This window comes from Anomalospiza imberbis, chromosome 5, assembly GCF_031753505.1.
Source record: "Anomalospiza imberbis isolate Cuckoo-Finch-1a 21T00152 chromosome 5, ASM3175350v1, whole genome shotgun sequence".
NCBI lineage: Eukaryota > Metazoa > Chordata > Aves > Passeriformes > Viduidae > Anomalospiza > Anomalospiza imberbis.
Genome location: NC_089685.1, coordinates 1,169,193 through 1,187,483, shown reverse-complemented (window position 1 = coordinate 1,187,483; position 18,291 = coordinate 1,169,193). Strand labels below are relative to the sequence as shown.

Here is an 18,291-nt window from a genome sequence, read left to right as displayed (position 1 = left end):
GGGTGGCCAAGCAGGGCTTCCCTCTCCTGAAGTCACAGTGGCTGTGGCCCATGTCTGTGCTGTCCACCAGAGGTTTTTCAGTACTTCCCAGAATAATCTTTTCCAGGGTTTTACCAGGCACTGAAGTGAAACTGACAGCCCTGTGGTTTCCAGGGTTGTCCCTTAAAAGTTGGGACCAACTTCCAGCCAGCTGAGACCTCTCCAGAGTCCCCAGACTGCTCCAAAATCATTGAGAGGCTTTGTGACAACCCCAGAGAAAGCTCCAGAGATTTCCAGAGGAAGGAAAACCTAAGAACCTAAGGAATGTGCTTGCTCAGAGATCCAGACTTTGATGGCTCAAATATCACCTTGGGGATGAGGAGAGATGCTCTTTAAAGCAGGTGAAAGAAAAAGCAGCACAGGGATGACCAGGCTGCTCCAGGACAAAGGTCCACAAGGCAAAGATGGAAGTGTGGATATTCAGCCTCAGTGTTTGGGATGGAAGAAGGAGCTGGAGAAACGGTCCTGCAGGTCACTGCAAGCCAGGGCAGGAGAGCAGGGAACCTTCCCCAGCCCCCAGCTGCCAGCAGGGTCTGGATTCAGCAGCCAGGGAGGCTGGAAGGGGTTGATATGCACATCCTGTGAAAGTGCAATACAGGGGATGGAGACACCAGAGCTCCAAGCAGCTCCCACCAGTTCCTGTGGTCCAAGCACCTGAGAAAGCTTCAGCAGTGAGGTCCAGACTTTGTTTTCTGAGCCTTGGGGGAAAAGAAAGCAGCAACTGAAGCTGGAGAAAGAGGAAAATCTATTCTCAAGACCAGGGGAAGTTTAATTTTGAGACAAGGGCTGGGGGGGCAGTGACTCCAGCAGGCAGCACCTTTGGATTAACAACATGAAGACAATGCTATGGTTTATTTAAACATAAATGCAATCTCTTAAAAAGAAACTAAAATCCCAGAGTGTAATCTCTGCCTTTGATGAAGAAGAAAGCATTGGGAAAAGCTGATTTTAAAAACAAAAGGCACTTAAAAATGGGCTCCAACTGAAAAGGATTTTGCACAAACCTCATGCCTGGAGCTGTTCAGAGTTCAGTGGCCACTTAAACAAATGCAGTGTAGAGAGCACAAGAGGACCAGAACCACCCCTTCCTGTGCACAGACAATCCCTGCTCCCAGGAGGGACAGTTGTTCCCTCTCCCCTTTTTTGGATGCTGCATTTCCTGGGCTAAGCTATCTACAAAGCCACTCTGCAAACCGGCTTTAAATCATATCTCCCACCCTCAGGGGAATGTGAATCAAGAAGAAAAAGACCAATTTGGGACGTGTGGGAGGAAGGAAAGCCAAAAGCTGGGAGATGCTGAGAACCAGGGCTTGGTTGAGCCAGGTTCAAAGAGTTCTGAAATCTACAGGGTGAGCCTTTGCTGTAGCTCGTTCTGGGTGCAAAGTGAGCCAAAAAGGTCAAAAAAGCCTCAGGAAAACCTCTTCCCTCTCCACCCCCAGTAAACTACACAGTAGTCCCTTAAGTGGCAACTTTTTCCCAGTTTTCCAAGCAAACCTTTCAATATGAAAAGGGGAGGACACAGACACTGCACCAGGGAAGCTGCACGGGCCAAGCTTCGCTCGCCGCCCCGGCGACGTTCCAGCCGTCTCCGGAAGCTCGGGGATGGGAGCATGCCCATGGAACACATGCAGGGCTGAAGGAATGGCGTGGGTTTGGAGAGGGGGAGCTCAGCTGGCTGGGAGGGATGGGTTCTCCAAAGCAAAAGAACAGCTTGCTGGTTGTTCTGCATCACATGTCCCTCGTTGGATACGACGGTGGAAATACCAAGGTGAAGGTGCCACGCGTGAGCACGGGCTCAGACATTCAGTAACTCATTAAGCTCCCCAATTAACTTGCAAGCGTGTGCTGATGACAGGTTGCTGGTTGGCTGCTTAGTCTCAGAAAATACTTTTGGATTAATGGTGTAACTTAGAGCTCCATAAATAAAAAGGGGAATTTTTTTTTTGGTTTTTTTTTTTTTTTTTTTGCAATGACTAAAAGTAACAATGTCTGGAAAGGCATTGATGTATTTGCTGAGTAAGGCCTTGAGCAGGTTTCTCCATGTTCTTAGCAAGACCATCCATGGAATCCATAAATAGGGGATGGGAGGGGGAATTCTTCAACGTGGTGAGTCTTGGACAGAAGTGGGAGATGTTCTCATTTTAGTCGCTCCACAAGTCCCTGCGTCAGTCCAAGGTGCAAAAGCTGGGATCTGGAGAGAGTTGCTAGGTGAGGGAAAGATTCCAGGAGCTTCTCCCAGCACAGTTCCAGCAGGCTGGGCACCACCAGCCACATTTTGAACAGGGAGCCAGTCCGTTTGTTTTGGTGGATGTTGACCACCCCTCCGTGGACATACATGCAGCCAGCCTGGGTGGGGAAAGGGGACAGGAGTTACAGAGCCAGGAAAAGCAGGATTGGGCTGTCCCCATTCCCACCTCACACCCTTCAGCAGAGGTGTCACTGCCTCAGCCACTCACTCTGGGATCCTCTCAGCCAAGGGAGGAATCACTGCTGGAAGAGCCATGTCTCATCCTAAACCACATATCCACCACCTCAGAGTGCTTTGCTCTGAGTTTTAGGTGATTTCTATCTCAAGAAATCCATTTTAGGAGTGTGGCAAACTGTTAATAAAGTACTACAGAGCCATATTCCTGTTTCAGCTAAAAATAATGTATTTTTAAACTACACCCACCTCAGACATCCTGCATTCCCTTGGCTCAGCACAACCCTGCTCCAGGGATGACAGGAACACAGAGAGATGGGAAAAATTCAGCTGCTGAGTAGCTTTTTTTTTCCCCACAGGCTGGCAAAGAAAGGGCATTCCAGCTGTCCAGGCAGTCACTGAGCTGCCTGGGAAACACCTTTATCAGGCTTCCCAGGAAAAGCTGCATCTCTAGCACTCCCCAAATGAAGTGACACCGAGGAATGTGATCTCTGCCCTAAGGAGATAAGGAGGTGAAGGCACAGCCAAAGGCATTTCTTGCTGCCTGTTAATTACCAATCCCAGGTCTCCAGCCTTCTGCTTATGGCCAAAAGCTCTGGCAATACCAACATTCCTTAGTGGTTTCCAAAGGGCTGGAAACAGCCTCACCCAATCTTTCACCTCAGGCTGTTCTCAGTAGGCTAAAATCACTTTACTCAGGGAGTTTTTGTGCCTTTTTTTTTTTTTTTTTTTTCCTTTTAACAAGCAGGAACTGCTGTTCCCACACAGAGTTAAAAAGCTCAAATCCTGCATCATTTCTTTAAGGAAGCAAAATCCACAGTGTGGCTTCACTTTTCAAACAGCAGCAGGAAGAAGAGCCTCCCAAAAGCTGCTGCATCCAGTGGAGGCCACATCAGCTCTATTTGCAGCCCACACCAAGGTAAGAGTGCTTGGAGGAAGGATCCCAGCTCCAGAGGAACAAAAGGAGTCACTTACTGGGGTGACAGCAGCACAGTGGAAGTACACAGGCTCTGGCATGGCAGCTGGGAGCTTGACCCACTGGAAAGTTTGGAGGTTCAGCTTCCAAACGTCTCCCAGAATCACCTCTCCGTTGTAGCCTCCGCACACGAACACATCTGCAAGAGAGGAGATGTGGGGAGCTACCAGGCCCAGCCATGCCCCTGCCAGGAACCAAGGGATGTGCTGGAAGAGAGGTCAGGGATCACCTTCCCCACACAGGTTTGGGATCAGTAACTGCTTTACACCTCAGCAGAGGTTCTTAGGATCTCCCAAACTGGGCCCACCACAAAGCAGAGGCCACTTAAAGATTCCCAGAATGGTTTGGGTGGGAAGGGACCTCAAAGCCCCTCCAGTTCCAACCTGATGGGCAGGGACACCTCCCACTGTCCCCGGCTGCTCCAGCCCCGGTGTCCAGCCTGGCCTTGGGCACTGCCAGGGATCCAGGGGCAGCCCCAGCTGCTCTGGCAATCCCAGCCCAGCCAGGAATTCCCAATTCCCAAGATCCCATCCATCCCTGCCCTCTGGCAGTGGGAGCCATTCCCTGTGTCCTGTCCCTGCAGGCCTTGTCCCCAGTCCCTCTGCAGCTCTCCTGGAGCCCCTTCAGGCCCTGGAATGTGCTGGAAGCTCTCCCTGGAGCCTTCTCCTCTCCAGATGAGCACCCCCAGCTCTCCCAGCCTGGATCCCTGGGATCTGAGGGGCTCCAGCCCTGGAGTGGCTCCGGGGCCTCCTCTGGATTCACTCCAATTTCATGGATGCCCATGGCTCAGAGCTGATCTCCAGACCCTTCAGGACCTCATGGTCACTGCTGGGGGCCCTGCAGCCCCTCCAGGGCATGAGGAGAGAGCCCAAAGTTTGGATTTAGATGCAGCTCCTGAAATGCCGTGGGTGGAGGCCCCAGAGGATGCTGATCAGGGCACTCAGAGCTTGTTGTCCCAGCCTGGATCCCTGGGATCTGAGGGGCTCCAGCCCTGCAGCAGCTCCATGGATTCCTCTGGGCTCTCTCCAGCAGCTCCAGGTGCTGCTGCTGTGTCCCCAGGGCTGGGGCAGCTCTGCAGCTGGGGTCTCACCTGAGTACAGGGGCAGAATCCCCCCCTCCCCTGCTGCCCACACTGGGGGTCAGGGTGGATTTCTGGCCCATGTTCCCCCCTCCCAGCCTGCCCATGAGCCCAACCCCACCACGGCAGACTCAGGGCTAAATGTCACTGCAAGCAGGAGAGCATTCCCTCTTTTCATAGCCAAGCTGAGTTCTCAGGCACCTGGGCTTGATCAGATTCCAGGGATTTTAAGCCCACAGGGAACAGCCCCAGCTCCCAGTTCTGCCTTGCTCCAGCTTTGCCCAAGTTCTCAGTTCAGGGGCTGCCAAATCCTGCTGGTGGGCTGGAAGCATCTCCCAGCTCCTGCCTTACTTTTATTGGCACAATTAACACTCCTAGGAAATATAATCCAGCGTTTCCCTCCACCCTTCAACAGAGAGCATTCAGCCACTGACCTGAAGGGTTTGGAAAAGAGGGATCAAGATTGTAACTGTTTTTTTCAGTGCAGAAGAAGGAATGGTGCCAACTGGGCAGCTTAAGGCTTGTGAGTGAGGAAAAAATCCTCTTCCAGAAAAGCCACGTGTTCCCTGCAGTTCTCTCCAACTCTCCCCTGTTTGGCTGTACAAGACACACCAATTTTCCAGAGGTAAATCTTACCATTTTTTATCTGGACACAGCTGTGGCATCTTCTGGCTGCTGGGAAGCCTGAGGAGAATAAATTTTAAAATATATATCAGCACTAATTGCTTTAAAGTGCTAGTGCAAGTAGTGATTTTTGTCTCAACATTTAATCATGGAGTTTAATTTTAAGAGGTTCTGCTTTCCCAGGTATAAAAGGTGTAATTTTAAGCAGCTGTTTCAGGTTTGAGTCCTAATTCCTCTCCAGGGAAGGAAGAAAAATGCTGGAATTTTGTTCCCCAGAGTCTCAAATCTGGCTTGGTGAAAAGCAGCTGTGAGATTCCAGGGAAAGCCCAGGGCCTCAAAGGGAGCAGGGATGATCTGGATCCTCTGGGAGCAGATCCAGGCACTGCCACCTTTCCCAAGCAGGGAGAGAGAAGCCAGACTGCCAACCTCCCTTGGATGGGTTAATCCTCAGTGCTGCAGCACAAGCAGGATCTCAGATCCAGCACAAGTCACATACTGAACGAGAAAACACCACCTGCAAGCATCTTGGCCACTCTGGCTTACAGGGAAAGAAGGCAAATTCCAAACTCACCGACTTTCTCGTGAGGTTTTGTGGTGATCTCCTCCCAGGTGTTGGTTTCCAGGTTGTAGGCATGGATCTGGAGGAAAAAAGAGGAGCCATGAGATCCTCCTGGCTCTGCCAGCACCAGGATGGTGCAGCCACAGGCTCTGATCCACTAGAGATAAATCCCTTTTTTTCATTAAGTATAAACCCAAAAATAGCTGATCCCAGCCAGTGACTAAGCAGGTCTAAAATCACCTTCCAAGTTCCATCCCAGCTTTGCTGTTTTAGCCCTACAGCTGAAAAAAAGAAAAGAATATTGCTTTTTAAAAGAGCTGGACCAATTAAAATCTACACCCTCGAGCTCTCAGAAAGATTTGGAAATACTTTTCTCCTGCTGCATGTAGGGAGAAAAATGGGACAATGGAGAGATAAAATGTCACAGAAAGTGCTGCAGACTCCACTTTTTTGGGAGCAGAGCACTATTTAAAGTGACCACAGATTCATCACCAGGACATTCTGTGGCAAATTCAGGTTTTACAGAAATAGGAGAACAATCTGCTCCCAATTATCTTTTTCTGTTTTTCTTTTTTTAACATGCTCTCCAGGCAAAGCCAGATGAAGAGGTTGTGCTGGTAATTCCTCAGTGTGGAAATCTCCTGTCCAGGGTTCCAAATGCCTCACCTTATCCAAGGAATAAGCTGTCCAGGAAGTTCCACCTCCCAGGATATAAATCCGTTGACCATCATGAGCAATTTCATGTCTGTATCTGAAGGTGCAAAGCAGCACAATTAGCAAAACCAAAAAACCTTCTGGAAATCACCATCACATTCCAGGGATATGAGCAGAAATTCCCAAGCCTGGCTCTGCTGCATCAGTCCCTCAGGCTGGGAGCATTGAGGAGATGTGGAAGTTTTCCTGAGCCCTCCAAGCAGCACCCCAGAAGTCTGAAAGGCATTTTCTGATTGCAGAGTGATTATTAAATAATTAAGTGCAAGGATTAGTGAATACCAGGACAGCCATCAATATTCCAGCCCCCTCTAAGGGAAGTATCCAAGGCCAGGTTGGACAGGGCTTGGAACAGCCTGGGATAGTGAAAGGTGTCCCTGCCCATGGCAAGGGGGTGGAATTAGATTTATTTTAAGACTCCTATGTATCCAAACCATTCGGGGATTCTTCCATTCCCAATTCCCTGTTCTCAGCTGGACACCAACCCACGGATGAGAGCAACCAAAATCCTTCCTCCCAATGCCAAAACAACTCCCAGGCAAAGGAGGGCTGGAAATGCCAACCAGAGCAAGGTATCCCAAAGCTTCCCATTCCCTGCCTCCCAAAAAAAGCTCCCTGAGGCTGCCCAGGTGCTCACCTCTCCTCTGGCATGTCACAGGACATATTGTTTGGCTTCAGCTGGATCCATTCCCGGGTGTTGAGGTCCAGCTTGTGGAGATCAGTGCTGTAAATGTACCCAGTTGTTCCTCCAAACACGTAGAGACACCCATTGATGATGGCCATGGCCTGGCAGAGAAACCAGTTAGAAAGGACTTGGGACACCTGGGGCTGGAGAAGAAGGAATTCCTGCTCCTCCAAAGCAGATGTGCACCAGCAAGAAGGGTCAGTCCTGGGGTGAGTGTGAACTCATTTCCTTGTCCCCCTCGTTCATCCACTTTATGGAAAGTCTTACTAGGTGTAATTCTAATACAAAGGAACCCTGGGAACTTGCGTTTAGAGTTTTGGGTTTTGAAGGTTTCGACTACAAATCACTCCTTAAATCACTTTTTAATTCTCATTTAGAGTTTTGGGTTTTGAAGGTTTTTTGACTACCAACCACTCCTCAAATCAGACTTCTTTTTATTCAGCTGCACCAGGCATTTAGTGAACAAATTCTGCCCTTTCTAACTAGGAGAAAACCTCCTTTCCTTTGAAATCTCAAAGAACCGAGGCTGCTTTACTTCTTTACGAAGGACACCTGCTTTTCCTCGTGCTTTTACAGAGAGGGAACGACTCTGGTGAGGCGCAGAGAAGGGATGTTGGTGCTCTGAGCCCTTGTGAGGCGCTCGGGGCTCCCTGGTGCTCCCTACCTGGCCGTAGATGCGGTTGGGTTTCTTGCCGCGGCAGCTGAGCAGAGCCCATCTCTTGTACTTGACGTTGCACACGTGGACGTCGTTCCCGTTGCTCTCTCCAAAGGGGATCCCGGTGCCCCCAAAAACCAGGAGGTTGTTGCCATGTAAAACAACTGGGAGAGAAAGAGGGGAAAAACAGGGATGCTCATTGCTGTGAGATCAGCAGAACAGAATTTTTCCAGGCTGTTCCAAGCTGCGTTGGACTGGGCATGGAGCAACCTGCTCTAGGGAAGGTGTCCCTGTCCATGGCATGGGCTTGGATGATCTTCAGACTCCCTTCCAACCCAAACCCTTCCGTGTTTCCATGCTCTGGAGACAGCAGTGCTCAGTGCTGTTCAAATTCCCTACAATCCACCCCGTGCATTGATGGCTTTGAGAGGCTCTACAGGAGAAAAGATCCCAACTAAAACCATGGTAACCAAAGGTCTGCTTTGAAAAGTGAACAAAGACTGCTATTTTTGGCTGCTTTGAGATGTCTGCATGAGGCACCTTCCTGCTGAAAGCACAGCAAGGTAAACACCTGGAAAACACCTCTTGCTTTCCCATTTTCTTCTTTCACTCCACCTCAACTGAGCAAAAAGGGAAAGAAAAATCCCAAACCCAACCCAACCCCAGGGCCTACTTGGAAAAACAGCATCCAGATTCCCAGTTCTTATCTGGATGAAAATAGCCAGGATTAAAATAGCTCCAGGAGCAGGCAGACAAGGAGTTGGATTTCCATACGTACGTGACATGGAGGCCAGCTCCCTGGGCATGTAGCCTTCGGTGCCCATCTGGTGCCAGGTGTCTGTGGCAAAGTTGTACCTCCAGAGCTCCCTGAAGAGGGGGTAGTCCTCGTTCTCTGGCCCCCCGGACTCATCGTAGTCGGGATTGTAGCCCCCGAAGACGTAGAGGTTGGAGCTGTCGGCCACGCAGCGATGGCCGCTCCTGGCCGGGGGGCACCTGTGGCCTGCAGGAGGAGGAGGAGGAGAAAGAACAGCTCCACAAGAGGTCAGGGTGTGCCCCAGGGCCAGGAGTGCACCCACTGGGATGTATTCCATAGGGAATCCGTGGGGAAGCACCTCTGCAGCAGGAGGAAATGGCTTTGTAGGGACAAGCTGGGAAAGGGACAGTCTGCGAGTCACCGTCCCATTCCTGGCCACTCCACCTCTGCACCATGTGGCAATCCTTCCACAACAGCCCTCTCTGAGGCACTTCATAAAATCCCTCTTCTTTCCTTCTGTTTGGCAAATTTAGCTTAGAAACAATTCCAAATGTTTGTATTTAAAGCTGCCCAATAGAGAAAAAAATTAAGGATTTGCCTTCCCTCCTACAAAACCTCTCTGTGACTTCCCTCTTTGTTCCTTGGGTCTCAAGATGACTTTGTCACAAAACTGTATTTAGTTTATTTATATACACGAAATTCTGTCTGACAGAACAGGGAAAATCTGCTCCTGAATAAGCCATTTGCACTGGTCAGGAGCAGGGAATCCAGCTGAGATCCTACAGGCAGATGCAGCCACTCCCAAAAGGGATCCCTCTGCCTGCTCACCCCTAAAAACTCAATGGAAGCAAAAGCAGGGAGGACAATTCCAGCTCAGCTCTCAACTGGAAGAGATAAAAAGATGGATTCAGCCAAGGAAAAACTAACCAGGAATATTCTTGGACAACAGAAATCGAGGTCTTGGCTGACAAGTGACCAAAACAAACCCAAACAAATCAGTGACCTTCACCTCCCACTTGCTCCCGCAGACTTTTTATGGACTTTAGGATGGAAAAGGAGCCAGGAAAGCATCTAATTAGGACCCAGTGTGTTTTCTTGTGTTATAATTCTCAGCAGTGAATCTGACACTGCAAAAAAAAAAAAACCAAACAAAAAAAAAAAAAAAACCAAACAAACAAACAAAAAAAAACAAACCAAAAAAGGGAAAAGAGGCATGAAGCGTTTTTCCTCCAGGAAAAGTGAAATAAATTATTTCTCCAGACCAAATAATGAACTCGAGCTGAGCACAAGCAGCTTTGCTTAATCATGTTCAACCCTAGTCCAAAATTAAGCTGCTCTCCAGGGTTCAGACAAAGTTTTGACAGATTTGGGGTGTTTCCAGGAATAATTGTGTCTCACAGCAATTCCCACTTAGAAACTAACAAGCACTGGCTGAAAAAAGAGAGGAAGCAAGTTCAGGAATTAAGGGAAAAATCTGTAGTGGGGACAAGGATGTTGGGGCACAGGAGAGGGGGATATTCTACATCCTAATTTAAAAGGTGTTAAGGAATTAGGAGTTCAGATATTATATTAAATATAGATTTTATTTCCCTCTAGTTCTAACACTTGCCACGAGAATTTTACAGAGGGAAAAGAGGAGAATAAGGCTGAGTTTTAGATAAAGCAAATGAACTCAAGGTAAGAGGAGTAATTCCAAGAAAATAAATTAAAACACACCACCCAGGAGGCCTTCCCTGCCATCCACCTCCCAAAATCAAACAGGGAAGGCATCTGACTTTGCCAGAAATCCCAGTTTTCAACAGGAAGGGATCACACATCCCTGGAAGGGTCAAAGGCCAGGCTTGGAGCAACCTGGGACAGTGGAAGGTGTCCCTGCCCATGGCAGGGGGTGGCACTGGATGATCTTTCAGGGCCTTTCCAACTCTTGCTCGTCACTGTCTTCAGAGAAGATCCCTCCAGTAGTGTCTTTGTAAGGAAGAGAGCTGTAACAGCTGGATCTGTTCAAGGGTTAATTCCAACAAGTTCCTTCAGCAGCCAAATTCCATGGCTCCAACAAAGAGCTGCACTTCCATTTAATTAGGACTCACTGGATGATTCACAGCTCCTGCTGGAATTCAGGGGAGGTTTGCAGCTGGTTTTGCTGCCCATTCCACAGGTGTAACTTTTAGATGGGAAAATCCTGGGATTTGCTGAACTTCGTCATGAGCAAAGCCCATTTCCCAGAGCTGAACCCCAAAACACCCAAAGCTCAGGGAAGCACAGCAAGGCCCCATTGTGTGAAAATCTGGAATTTACCAGGTCCTGCTGTGAATTCCTTGATGCTGGACATGGAAAGCAGCAGGATGTACCAGGTCTGTGGGGAACAGGTCATAAAGTTATGGAAAATGGCTTTAAAATGGAAGGAAGGATGATGGGGGATGGATGATGGATATGATCTGGGATGCACCTTTTTTCCCAGTTTAAGAGAAGCAGGAAGGAAGGATGGGAAGGTGCATTTACAAGGAGGCTCTTTTTCCTTAGTCCTGAGGGCAAAAATGGGAACAGTAAAATCTTCAGGGAATAAGTTCCACAATCAGAATGAAGTTTAACAACAGGATGAGAGGAAACAGCATCAAGCTGTGCCAGGGGAGGCTCAGGTTGGACATCAGGAGGAATTTCCCCATGGAAAGGGTTGTTAAACATTGGAAGGGGCTGCTCAGGGAGGTCTGGAGTTCCCATCCCCACCATCTGGAGGTGTCCAAGGAATCCCTGGATGTGGCACTCAGGGCTCTGGGCTGGGGACACGGTGGGGATTGGGCACAGCTTGGATTGGATGACTTTCCCTGCTCATACCGAGCCCCAGCCACATCGTGTTCTCCAGGGAAGCACGAGGTCTTCTCCAGAGGAGTCCCAGGTCTCCAGGGAAGCACCAGATCTTCCCCAGGGAAGCTCTGCTTGCTGCATCCGGTGCTGGATACCCTCAAACGCAAAAGGTGAGAAGCAGGCTGAGCCTCGTGACCCAGCAGCTCCTCCTTCCAGATCTACGACTGGATGGACGTCCTGGTGGAGGATCATCCCAACCTCGTCAGCAAGATCCAGATCGGGCAGAGCTACGAGAAGCGGCCCCTGTACGTGCTGAAGGTGGGTCCTGGCGCAGCCTCGTCCTGAAAATCCCCCTCAGGATGAGAGGTTGTGCCAAGGGAGGCTCAGGGTGGACACCAGCAGGAATTTCCCCATGGAAAGGGGGTCAGGCCTTGGCTGGGGCTGCCCAGGGAGCTTTGGAGAGCCCATCCCTGGAGGTGTCCAAGGAAGGCCTGGATGTGGCACTCAGGGCTCTGGGCTGGGGACAAGGTGGGGGTGTGGCACAGCTTGGACTGGATGGCCTGGGAGGGCTTTTCCAAACCAATGGATTCAGTGATTCCAGGCTGAAACATCACGACAGGGACATAATTAAGGAAAGTCCTAATTAAGGGCTGAGCCATCTGACAGAAAGCAGCTGGCTGGGCACTGACCTGCCAACACCCTGCTAAATTCCCCTTGAACCAGTGATTCAGCCCAGGAGTTCTGAGGGAGCTGCTGCATTGACAATTCCAAGCTGCTCCTAATTGAACTCCTCTCCTGCAGGAGCTGTAATTAGGACAGGAGGTGAAACAAGAAGGCGTTTCCAGATGTGACACCGGAGCAAAGGAGGCTCAGGGGGGACCTTGTGGCTCTGCACGAGTCCCTGACAGGAGGGGACAGCCGGGGGGGTCGGGCTGTGCTCCAGGAACAGGGACAGGAGGAGAGGGAACAGCCTCAGGCTGGGCCAGGGGACCTTCAGGGGGGATTTTGGGGAATTCCCTCCTGGAAAGGGCTGTGCAGCCCTGGCACAGGGTGCCCTGCCCTGGGCAGGGGTGGAGTCCCCATTCCTGGAGGGATTTCAAAGCCCCGTGGATTTGGCACTTGGGGACATGGGGCAGTGGTGGCCTCGGCAGTGCTGGGAATGGTTGGACTCAGTGGTGTGAGAGACCTTTTCCAACTGAAAAGATTCCATGAATATGAAGTTGTTTTGAGCCTCCTGAAACCATCCTTTTTCTTATGACTGTCAGAAACCCTAAACAAATCCATTTGTATCTCAAGGGTGGGTGTGGAGAGGAATGGGGCAGGACTGCTCAGCGACAGAAGGGACAAGCGGCACAAACTGAAACACAGGAAATTCCAGCTGCATATGAGGAAAAACTTCTACTTTGAGAACGGTGGAGCACTGAGCGAGCTTCCCAGAGCAGCTGGGGCTGCCCCTGGATCCCTGGCAGTGCCCAAGGCCAGGCTGGATGGGGTTGGAGCCACCTGGGACAGTGGGAGGTGTCCCTGCCATGGCAGGGGTGGCACTGGATGGGCTTTGAGATCCCTTCCCACCCAAACCATCCCACAACTGTACACTCCTTTATCAGTTCCCGTTTTTTCCCAAGCTAATTTAATCCCAATATCCACCTCAGGCTTATCTGCAGCACTTTGAGTACCTCAAAGTTCTTCCTGCCAGGATAACAAGAAAAGGAACAGCACAGTGAAAAGCCTGTCCTGTTATCAGGGTGTCCCAAACAATCCATGGTTTCAATCCCACAAATCCCAGAGCAAGGCCATCCCACGAGGCGTGTGTTACACCACCACATTATCAGCATCACCACCAGCAGAAGAATTTCTACTTCAAGCCCTATTTTTGGAAATACAAACACAATAACTACAGGGTGTAAAACCAACAAATCCAGTGTGGCTTTGGATCCTCCTCTTTTCCACGTGCCACATCCATGGTGAATATCCTAAGGCTGCGCACATGTCCTTTTCTCTGCTTTTTAAAGCTTTCTAAAGATGGTTTTGTGATTATTTTTCCTCCTGCCTGGCTTTTCAACATCCACAACAGCAGGATTCAATCTCTCCCTTTCCATTTCTGATCCCTGCAGGAAGCCTGAAGGACATTTAGGTCAAGGGCTGAACCAGAACAAGATGAGTCAATATTGACTTTGACTCCCATCTTCAAAGTTTCATCTTTTCCACAACAGCAGGACAAAGTAAGTTTGGAACTCATGTAACTGGAGTCCCTCAGGAATGTTTGGATAAGCAGGATTGGGAATGCATTGCTGAGAGTGAGGTTTAAAACCAATTTGTTCATCCAGCTGTGTTCAGCCTCTGCAGATCCCACACTGTGCTTCCTTGGCAGGCTGCCCACACCTGAGAAATTCCCAAGAGGAAAAACTCCCAGGTGTAGCTGGGTCCCTGAACAACGGCTCTGAGGGGCTGATGGAAAATGGGAGAAGTCAGAAGATCCAGCCAAGGATGCCAAACACAACCTGCAGCACACCCAAAAGATTTCCAGATATTACTGAGACCTCCAAGCAGTGTTTCCAGAATCATCATCCTGGGAGAGCTCCTGGGTTTGGATCAATGTCAGGAACAGGCAACGAGGCTGGAGAGGGGCTGGGAACACAAACCCTGTGAGGAACGGCTGAGGGAGCTGGGGGTGCTCAGCCTGGAGAAAAGGAGACTCAGGGTGGCCTCAGCACTCTCCACAGCTCCTGAAAGGTGCCTGTGCTCAGCTGGGGCTGGGCTCTTTCTCCAGGCAGCACTGGCAGAACCAGAGCACACAGGCTCAAGCTGAGCCCAGGGAAATTCAGGTTGGATATCAGGAAAAAGCTTTTCCAGAAAGGGTGACAAAGTTCTGGAATGGCTGCCCGGGGAGGTGGTGGGGTCACCAGCCCTGGATGTGTTTAAAGAGCCTGGAGGTGGCACTGGGTGCCAGGGTCTGGCTGAGCTGTTGGGGCTGGGCTGGACTCGATGCTCTTGGAGGTCTCTCCCAGCCCAGGGGTTCTGTGAACAGGTCTGGTTCTCCCAGGCTTTGTTTCCAAAATCTTTGGGGCAGTCACGTCTTAAAGGATTTTACACCACTAAAACTGAGCGATCGTTGGGTTGTTTGTTTCCAAGAAGCAGAAAGGAAAATAATGGAATTCTGGAGAATGAAAACCATAGAGGTGGGAAGATCATCTGGTCCGATGTCCTGTGGGAAAAGGACCTGGGACGAGGTCGTTGAGCACCCTGAGCAGCCACATCCTGAAACCCTCCAGGGACTCCACCACATCCTGGGGGAGGCTGTCCCAGGGAATGATGGAATTCTCACTGTAAAAAATGTCTTTTTTCCATTGGGATGAACCTTCCCAGTGCACCCTGTCCCCACTGCTCCTGGTCCTCTCCATGGAAAGGAGACCCTCCATCCTTTAAGGACTGGAAAACCCCGATGAGGGTCCATCTGAGCCCTCCCTTCTCACAGAATCATGGAATGGAATCCCAGGATGGCTTGGGTTGGAAAGGACCTTAAGGATCATCCCATTCCACAGGCAGGGACATCTTCCCATATCCCAAGCTGCTCCAAGCCTCATCCAACCAAGTCTTGGACACTTCCAGGGATCCAGGGGTAGCCACAGCTGCTCTGGGAATTCCAGGGAGAAGAGACTTGAATCCTTCAGCCCTTCCTTCCTTGGACCATCTCCTTTGGATGCTCTCCAGTCTGGCTGGGAATTTCTTGACTTGTAGAGACCAGACCTGGACACAGAATTCCAGGGGCACTGGGAAGGACAGGATGATCCCACCTCTCCCTCCCAAAGTCCATGTGGATGCAGCCCAGGCCCTAATTTGCCTTCCCCCAGTTCCCTCTCAGTGGGGCTGCTCCCAAACCTCACAGATCCCAGATTATGGACTCTTGGGATGTCATTCCAGCTGCTGCACTTGGAATTTTGTCTTTGGTCCACTGCACGCTTGCCTGCCCACTGCTCCAGCCTCAGCAGGTCCCTGGAATGTTATCCCATTAATTAACGAATTCTCCATGACACAAAGGGCTTTGGGATATTTGGAATTTCTGCTCTTTTAAAATTTATATTAAAAACTGAACCTCTCCACAAAAAAAAAACATCCCAAACCCTTCTCTGACTGGGAAAATTACAGCTGAAGGCAACAGCAGGAATGCTGAGCCAGGAGAGGCAAAAATCCATTTAAGTGTCCAGATTGTCCCAATTCCCTTAATCCCAGCAATCTGACGAAAACACTGGAAAACGTGGACAGAAAAAGAACAAACCACAAACCACCTGTATTTGACTCTTTCTTTTTTCATCTTTCCAAACCTTACAGACACCAGGGCATGGAATAGCAAGGGGGAGATGGAGGAACAACTCCTGAAAACTCTGGAAGAGAATTGGGAGTAAGAAAAGAAACCTGAAACATTTGAAAGAAAACTTAGGAGAACTTGGAATTTAGAGAATTGGGAAGGAAAGAAAACCTGGAAATTCTGCAGGAAAACCGGGAGGTGAGGAATGAAACCTGACAGTCCTGGAAGAGATCTGGGAGCTAAGAAAACAAACCTGGGAACTCTGGAAGAGAACTGGGAGTAAGAGAAGAATCCTGAAAAGTTTGGAAGAAAATTTAAGAGAATTGGGAAGTTAAGAAAACCTGGAAATTCTGCAGGAAAACCGAGAGGTGAGGAATGAAACCTGACAATCCTGGAAGAGCTCTGGGAGCTAAGAAAACAAACCTGGGAACTCTGGAAGAGAACTGGGAGCTTGGGAACAAATCAGGTTGGGAGGAAATGGAATGAGGGGGGAAAAATTCCTCTCCCAATGGTTATGTAAGGGCTGCTGCTGGAGCTCTATAAATAGGACCTCAACAGGTGTCAAACTGGGAGAAAACTCCAGCAATCCAGGATTTTTGGGGCTGGCAGTGAGTTTGGGGTTGGTTTAGGCTGGTTTAAGAGGCAAGGCTGAGCTGGGCAGGTGCAGGGAGGGACAGAATCCATGCAGGATGAGGAGGATGCAATCCCCGTCCCCTCTAGCCAACGCTTCCAATCCAGCAAGGGGAAGAGAACCAGGGCCTGTGTTGCCAAAAAAAAGGCATTTCTAAGGAAGGAGGGAAATGTGGCTGAGCCTTTGCCCAAAAATAGAAGGTGTGGAGCCACTCAGCAAATTCCCAGTGCTGCTGGAAGAGGCTGGAAGGCTGATCCAGAGCGTGGCAAGTGGGAAATGAATTTATAGGGACAATACATGGCAGGTTTCAGGGACGGGAACATGGATTGAAAAGCCCTTCCCAGCTGCTGTTGGTGCTGCCACCCCTGAGGGGTGAGGGGCTTCATGTCCCACATGAATTGAGGGATGTGAGGGGCAGAAAGGATTCCTGATCCTGGGGTATCCAGCTCAGGGTCACGAGGAGCTAGAGGGATAAGGAAAAAAGGGATATTCCCACACCAGCTGGGAATGTCACAGGGCCATGGGCTGTCCCACATCTCTGCCAGTACTGCAGAAGTTCCCAATCCTACAATCCTGGGGTAGCCTCAGCCTCCTCCTGGAATATCTGGGGGCTGTTGGGGTGACAGACATCCAGAAGTTAAGGAATAACCCTTCAGCCTTGCTAGGAGAGAGGTGGAAAAAGGAAAGAACCGCTTTTCCCAGGGAGCAGGACTAAGCTGATGTCACGTTCCAGGCAGGATCTCCCCTCCCAGGATTGTGGGGATGTCCCAAAATCCCCAATACGCTGGGATTGCAAAGTGGGGGGGTCATCAGGGGTCATCCCAGGCTTGTCCAGGATGACAAAAACCGGGCTGATCCCTGTGGGATACCCCTATCCCCACATCCACGGGGATGAACAGCCCATGGGGGGCATCCAAGCACCTCCCAACAGCTGGAAAACACTGGGATGGGGGACCCTACACCGGGTTGTGGGGGGGGGGGACCCTAAATCCATCTGTAAAAGGATAACTGCCCCCCTCACCCCCCATCCCTGATTCCAGGCTCCAAAGCCCGGGATCATTGGGATGGGAACAGCCCAGCTCCCCCCACGCCACTCCCGGGTTTGGGGACAGGGTGACCCCATTACTCCCGGTCTGCTGGGGTAGCCCAGCTCCCCCCGGGATCGTCCCAGAGCCAGGGACAGCTGTCCCCTCGGGACCTTGAGTGTCCCGGTCCCAGTCCCCTGAGGGCCTTGGGGACACGCGTGCCCCAGTCCCGGACACCGGCACCTCGCCGCTCACCGCTGGGGTGACCACACCTGCCCGGAGCGTGGGGATGGGGATGCCCCGATTAAGGAACCCCCCAGGAATGGGGGTGCCCCGCTCCCGAGCACCGTGGGAATGGCTGGTTCCCAGTCACGGACTCCTTGAAGCCGTGGGACTGGGCCTGCCGCAGCCCCTGATGCTCCGGGCTGGGGGTGCTCGCTCCAGGACCCCTCAGCACCTTGGGGACGGCCGTGTCCCGGTCCCCGACCTCCCGGAGACAGGGGTGCCCCGACCCCGACGCCCTCGGGACCTTAGAAACGGGGGTGCCCCGATCCCGGTCCCCCTGAGATGGGGATGCTTCGCTCCCAGACCCCTCAGAGTCGGGGCTGCCCCGGTCCCGAGCCCCTGCTGGGCCTTGGGGTCGGGGTCATCCCCAGCGCCGGCCGCCACTCACCCGCCGCCCGCGGCCTGCCCGGCAGCTGCACGAAGCGGTTCAGGATCCCTCCCCCGCCGCCATCGCCGCCTCCCGCGGCGCCGCCCGCGCCGTCCCCGAGCCCGTCCCGGGCCGCGGCCGCCGCCGACATGGCCCGTCCGCTGCCTGAGGGACGGCGCGCCAACCGCCAATCAGCGCCGAGCTTCTTCGGCCGCAGCCTATCAGCTGCGGGCTTGTTGGCAGGTCGGGGGAGGGCTGCGGCGAGAGCGCCGCTGTGGGGAGAGCTGAGCGATCGACCCAGGCTGGAGCAATGGAGCGCCGAGAGCGGGGGCGCGGGGACATTCCCGGGGACATTCCCGGGGACATTCCCGG

At 51.4% G+C, this 18,291-nt stretch overlaps 1 protein-coding gene across 1 annotated transcript; it reads right to left on the bottom strand.

The window, feature by feature from the left end:
* Positions 1-857: 857 nt before the first annotated feature.
* On the bottom strand, positions 858-18,253 carry KLHDC10 (kelch domain containing 10). Its single transcript, XM_068189336.1, has 9 exons — positions 17,941-18,253; positions 8,528-8,749; positions 7,759-7,913; positions 7,047-7,195; positions 6,365-6,449; positions 5,711-5,777; positions 5,152-5,199; positions 3,437-3,576; positions 858-2,385 (listed from the first exon to the last, which is right to left on the bottom strand). The coding sequence occupies exons 1-9, from the start codon at positions 18,068-18,070 to the stop codon at positions 2,176-2,178; spliced, it is 1,206 nt and encodes a 401-aa protein (XP_068045437.1). The 5' UTR covers positions 18,071-18,253; the 3' UTR covers positions 858-2,175.
* Positions 18,254-18,291: the final 38 nt, after the last annotated feature.